This window comes from Priapulus caudatus, unplaced genomic scaffold (assembly GCF_000485595.1).
Source record: "Priapulus caudatus unplaced genomic scaffold, Priapulus_caudatus-5.0.1 Scaffold38, whole genome shotgun sequence".
NCBI lineage: Eukaryota > Metazoa > Priapulida > Priapulimorpha > Priapulimorphida > Priapulidae > Priapulus > Priapulus caudatus.
The window spans coordinates 55546-62335 of NW_014577099.1; the positions used below are offsets into that span (position 1 = coordinate 55546).

At 42.5% G+C, this 6790-nt stretch overlaps 1 protein-coding gene across 2 annotated transcripts in view; it reads left to right on the top strand.

The window, feature by feature from the left end:
* The window catches only part of LOC106819378 (cytochrome P450 27C1-like), a gene marked incomplete at its 3' end in the record, with an annotated part of 17207 nt that overhangs the window by 7195 nt on the left and 3222 nt on the right, over positions 1 to 6790 (top strand). The window contains 4 exon segments of one of the 2 annotated variants that reach the window (XM_014824030.1): positions 3850 to 4049; positions 4606 to 4815; positions 5309 to 5469; positions 6032 to 6204. In XM_014824030.1, coding sequence (XP_014679516.1) covers positions 3850 to 4049; positions 4606 to 4815; positions 5309 to 5469; positions 6032 to 6204 — 744 coding nt within the window. 2 annotated transcript variants of the gene reach the window in all.

Sequence of the window (6790 nt, forward strand, 5' to 3'; positions counted from 1 at the left end):
ACAACGACCCCCATAAGTAGATAATAGGGAATTCCCTATTATCTCCTTCTGATATATATATATATTATATATATTACATATTTGTGTAATTATAGATATTGCCCAATTCGTAGGTGACGATATTAATAGCAGTTACTATGTGCAGGTTGTATCAGATAGCTGGAGGATACAGTCGCGTATTGGAACAAGATACCGTGATTAGGGGATACAAGCTCCCTAAAGGGGTGAGAGAATAGTAAAATATGGTCACACTTAGCTAGACATGCCTACCTCTGGTGTTAATCAGCACTCAGCAGCCAATGAAAGCTAGTGTCATGATGTCAAATTAATCACATAGTGTGACACAAATGGTTTTATGAATGCGTAACGATGATACGATATATATTGCATTGTGTATCGAGAAGTTTTTAGTGGGTGAGATGCCTTTGAAATCCGAGGTTACTCCACCTGTGCTGCACTCTCATTTATTCCAATTATTTGTCATGCACGTGCAAAGTAACATATAATTAATAAGATCATTTTTGCATTTGTTTGTTTGTAAAATGCTTATTATTCATGAAATAACTTGCGTAAAAACTGCGTAGTATAAAAATGTGTTTTGCATGCGTATGCACAGACTGTAATAGCGGGAGCAACGCCGAATCTCTGCCGGGATTCAAACTACTTTGAGGATGCGGGGGAATTCAAGCCGGAGCGTTGGCTTCGGGATGCTTCCGGACGGAAGCAGGAGACTCATCCCTTTTGCATACCTGCCTTTCGGATTCGGCACGAGGTCGTGCGTCGGTCGCAGGTTCGCGGAACTGGAGATGCATCTTCTCCTGGGGCAGGTGCGTTCGTCTGTCCATCCATCTTAAGAAACGTGAATACAAGCACGCTCAATGAAGCTTCACTACAGGTTAAAGACGTAAAAGTGTAAAAAAAAATTCTCCTTGATAAGTGATGGCCAGTGTAGTGAAGGTATTATGGTTTTCTGGGTGAAATCGTGAATAATGTTTATAACAGATCTTTATCTTTGCAAGTTCATGGGCTTTCTGGCTGTTGGTTGGGGTGGGGTGCTTTTAGCAAGGTTAGACAGCAAGTAACATTAAAATACTTGATGAATAGGCAATAATATGATCTTTTCTTTTCCAACTTTCTTCCTGGAAATGTGTGCAGCTACTGTTCAGTTTTCGACCAGCAGATCTGCTTGTTCTCGAGTAATTGAAAGCCATCTTTTGTGATTTCCTTCTCTGCTTATATGCTACGCATGCCACAACTTGTACACCCTTATTCCCTCTTCCTTCTCTGACTATGCTACGCATGCCACAACTAGTACACCCTTATTCCCTCTTCCTTCTCTGACTATGCTACGCATGCCACAACTAGTACATCATTATTCCCTCTTCCTTTTCTGACTATGCTACGCATGCCACAACTAGTACACCCTTATTCCCTCTTCCTTCTCTCACTATGCTACCCATGCCACAACATGTACACCCTTATTTATCTCTTCCTTTTCTGACTATGCTATGCATACCTCAACTTGTACAACCTTTCTCTCTCCTCCTATTCTGCATATGTGCTACACATACCTCAACTTGTACACCCTTTCTCTCTCCTCCTATTCAACATATGTGCTACACATACATCAACTAGTACACCCCTATCTCTCCTTCTTGCAGCTGGTTCGGCAGTTCATTGTGAGGCCAGGCAACGCAGTGGATGTTGAGATAAGTCACACGCTGCTGCTCTATCCCAACAAGTCTGTTGACATCGAACTTGTCGATCGACAAACGGATGACAGACACAGCGCACAGATGCTTCACAACTGAGCTTCAGCGATTCACCTATAGTCCTGTATGTCTCAACGAGTGAGAAAACCACGGCTTTTACTTGAATATTGTTGCTAGTTGTGTTGAACGTAGACGTGGTATTTCAGGTTAACATACCAAAATTTTAGGCACTTCGTACGTTTCTACGCAGTGTTTTTAGAACGTCCATTCGCAAAAAAGATTGGCCTAGGCTGCCTGTTATTTACGTAAGTCGGATGGGTAAATTACCATGTTGAAGTAAATGATATACCTCAGCAGCACGGCTTTGGTTCGGATTAAATTCCGTGGCGGTTTTACGTGGACACATGTATCGACAAATCACGTTTGTAGTTGTGAGCTTTACTTGTCTTTATGCGTGTATAAATCACTGTCGCATAGGTCATTCCAAGGCTGTGTGATTCTGTAATTGGGAGATGAATGTGGTTAACTCGAACAAATTGTTTCGTTCAAGGTTTGTAGATCATCTTGATTCATTTATGTGATGTGTTGTTAATAATTAGCATTCTTTCCTTCGCGATACAACAAAACATTGTTTGTTTATAAAATTGCATTGTTGTTTGTGTATAAATTTATCCGATCCATCTCAGTGAGACAATCTTACCCCCTGCAATATTGCTGCTCGGTCAAGCTGGACTTGTTTGTATGTATTTCTCAAAAATCTTTGTGCATACACTCCAATATTTTAGCTTCGCAGCACGTCGTTGCAAAGCATTGTCTTATTATAATGTGGTATTGTAAGAGTGATGGGATAAAGCTGTTCGTTTATAATTTCAGGTGTTTTAGATCAATTGCAAACGTTACCCAGGGGGGGGGGCACTCCCTATATATATTGTATGGTAGGTATGTGCCGCGGGAGAGACCCTTCTTTTCACTTCAACATTTCCATTCCGGAGACCCATCTCTTCACATATTTTCCGTTCCGGAGATCCCCTTCTCACATATTTTTCATCCATTTTCCGTTCCAGAAACCCCCTTCTCACATATTTCCCGTCCATTTTCCGTTCCGGAGACCCCCTTTTCACATATTTCCCTTCCCTGCGCATATGTCCTACTTTTTTCCGCACGTTCCGGAGCCCCCTATTTTGATGTGCTGAGTTAGTACCGGAGCCCCCCAATTCTATCTCTCAAGTGGCACATACCTACCCTATTTTGTAGGGAGTGCCCCCGGGGTTGTGACAATCTTCCATATATAGCATGTAACTCCTATAGCATCCTATAGGTTGGTCTAAGGATTTTAATATCTAATAAATGTACTTATTTTAATAAAAAGTAGTGGTAAAGCCAGGGGCGTAAATCCGTACCGAGGAGTGGGGGGATGATCGGCGATAGCCGGGGGCGAAACTAACCTTGGTTGCCGCAAGCAGGCCCGCGTGCCGTAGGCATGGCAGTGGTAGGGGGTCTGGGGGCATGCCCCCCCAGAAAATTTTGAAATATTTAAGCCATTTTCCTGCAATCTGAGGCGTACTGTGGGCCATATTCTCATGTCTGATGACACTATCTCAACCCTAGACTCAACCCTACAAGTACTCTCTCTCTCTCTCTCATGATTGACTTAATTCTGTCTCTTTCTCTACTGTTTAAAAGTTTTACCATTGCAAATTGAAAAATCTTTTAGCACGTGCCAGCTAAACTTGATGTTACACTCTAACATTGGTTCTGCTTGATCACCAGTGTGTGCGTGCGTGCGTGAGTTCATGCGTGACTGTGTGTGCTTTATGGCCTTTCCGTTTGCGTGAGGTAACCACTCCCTACCCCCTTGATATTGTTGCTAGATCCATAAAACTCACCCAGTGTGTATAGTTTTTACCCTATGGTTTTCGCGCATAAATGCCAACATAATCTTTGCGACACTTCATTTCTCAGCATTGTCTTTAGAACATCCCAGTCACGGCTCTGATTGGCTACTGCTGCCAAGTCGGACGGTTTCGTCAATTACTCACACAGTCTCCAAGCAGGCACCAATGTCAAACAATATCTGAGTGGGTGTGCGCACGTTGTACGGGCGGATAGGTGAATGATTGTGGGTTCCTGCCTGTAGGGATGGTGAGAAGTGGCACGTGCAAAGGCGAGCAATCAGTCCATATATGATGCAGCCGCGCTACGTTGCAACCTACACGCATGACCTCAACGACACGGCTCTGGACGCTGTAGACCTGCTACGCCATGAGAGAGACACGCGAGGTGGCGGCAAGGTGGTGCCCCTCATGAGGGACCTCCTCTTCAGATGGGCTCTCGAATGTGAGCAACTTTTTTTACTTATGATTTCTTCATTTTGGTCATTGTCAGTGCATGAATTACAGGCAATTGTGTCTATCAGTAAAATATATGGGCAAGGCATGTGTATCAAAGGGAAATACACAAACAATATGGCAGCAATTTTGTTTAGATTGTGGTCCTATATTTAAACTTTGTGTTCAACAAAGCTGATGTTTTTCATGCAAATTACATTACAGAATTTAGACATTACAATGAAATCATAAAACAGGATAATGTTTCACGTTAATAGGGTGATTGCCAAAATTTTGAGGCAAAGTTGGTGTTTGAAAGGTCAAGCTGCGAAATAAGGAATAATGCTGAACCAAAAAACGAACTATATAATCTAAAACAGTTACTATAGTTTTAATATTCGTATAGGCTTTGGTCTGGACTGTGTGAATAAGTATGCAAACATGCAATATGTGGACTTTTGCCTTTTGGGCCCATTTGATATAAGTTGGTGACAATATTAACAACAATTAGTGCAATATATATATATTATAGCAATTAGTGACATATTGTATCTTCTCTGTTGTAGCAATCGGGGTGGTACTATTTGGCAAGCGAATCGGTTGTTTGTCACTAGAGGGCAGTACAGACCCTGACACGGATGCTTTCGCCCACGCTGTAAATGATATGTTTACGACGAGCGAACGAGTCGGTTTTCTTCCATTGGCGTTCGTAAAGATTTTCTTCCGTAAGGATTTTGCGAAGCACATGGCATGCTGGGATACGATCTACAGAGTGGGTATGTTGTCACGTTTTCATTGCAGCATTGTTGCGATTTATCCCAAAAATTGAATTGCGATTCTCATGTCTCCATTACAAGGTTTACAGTTTAAGTTTATTTAGTGCAAGGCACATGTTACTCTCAGTATTTGGGGCACCAAAGTTAGAAGGCAGGGGTCGAATTTTCGTTTTCTCTAGAGCAAGGCAATTGTGGCCTTGGTTTTAATTAGAAATATTAACGTACCACAGTACGTTAGATGGCACCAAGGCAAATATATCTATCATAGAAGAGTTAAGGTCATTTACATTTTAACAAAGCATTATAAAGGGGACCAACACCACCTTGAATTGTTGAGAAGGATAGTGAGGCTTGTCATAGAGGGGCGATGGCTGTTCATGCATGGGCAGCACAGTAAGAAGGGAGGGCAACCGTGGCACTTACCGGTCGCAGGTAAACTCATGCCCTCTGATCATCAAAACCTTTCTTCTTGTTCTTGTTTGCATGAATGCAGCAAAGAAGTACATTGATGCCCAGCTGAATGCGATTACGGAGGAGGGTAGTAAGGATGAGGAAGCAGGCGGGCTTGTCAGGCAGTTGGCTACGAACAAGGAGCTCACCATTAAACAAGTGTACGCCACCGCTATAGACGTCATGACAGGAGCTGTCGACACGGTAAGATGTAATCAAGGTATTAAACGTTGGCAGCAAAAGACAGGCGTGGCGAAAATGAAGGATCCAGTTCATCCGAACGTTGTAGTAAGGTCAGACTTGTGTTAGCTGACCACCTGTAGAACAAACCCTGCTTAAATTTTGGTCAGTGTTACAGTGAAACCATCTATATAGAATAGTCACCGGTCTGTAAAAGACACATAAGTTTCCCTTTAATATTTATATATTAATGCCTGTTGTTGGGGGCACTATGCTCTCATACTCATAGTGCCCCCAACAACAGGCATCAATGTTTTTAGTGCATCACATGCCTTTGCAATCTACTCGGCAAATAGGAAGTGAATAAGACAAAGTTTTGTATTAAAACATAATGCGTTATAATAACAATGCGTCACGCAAGCAATAGTACCTGCGACGTTATCCAATAGAATTTCAACGATTTATCATGTGATGCACTAATAAACATTGAAAGCACCACTGTAGAGTGAACACCAGTGTATAATGAACACTTGTGGCTTCTCTGCACAGACGGTTTGGACTGTACATTGTTCATATTCGCTTTCAGACGACGACCGCATTGCAGTGGTGCCTGTATGAGCTTGCTCGCAATCCAGATGTACAGGAGAGACTGTACGCAGAGTTGGTCAGGGTTGTCCCAGATGGCAGGCGGGAACAGATCACTCAGAAACACCTTATCGACCTTCACTATCTGAAAGCATGTGTTAAAGAGACCCTCAGGTAGATTTCATTCACTAGATTAGTTAAGGGGTCATAATTTATCGGGTTTTACTTCCATGTATAGCGCGCTTTTGTACTGCAACACTGATATTTACCTCCGCCCAACGGAGTTGGAGGAGGTTATGTTTTCGGCCTCATGTGCGTGTGTTAGTGTGTTCGTGTGATCACGCGATTGATATTAGCGCGTCAGCCAGCGAGCCAGCGAGCCAGCGAGCCAGCGAGTGTGTACATGTCAGCGAGCAGCAGGCCAGCAAGCCAGCGTGTACATGTCAGTACGCTGGCGTATATCGTGGGTTATTCGTGTGTTCGTGAGTCGTATGGCGTATGGCGTATGTTGTTGGCGGAGGTATGCACACTCCGTGAGTGCACTCTGTCTAGTTTATTATGTGTTTACATGGTGTTGTCAGTCAATATGTGTCAGTAATCATGTTCTGATGTAAAACAGCTGATGCTGTTTATGTCATGTTTGTTATTGTAAAGTTTCAGAGTTTGTAAGTGTGTTTCATTGTCTGCCGATTGTACGGTGTGTGTATATCTACTATATAAATTCATACATATATATATACATATATATATATATATATAT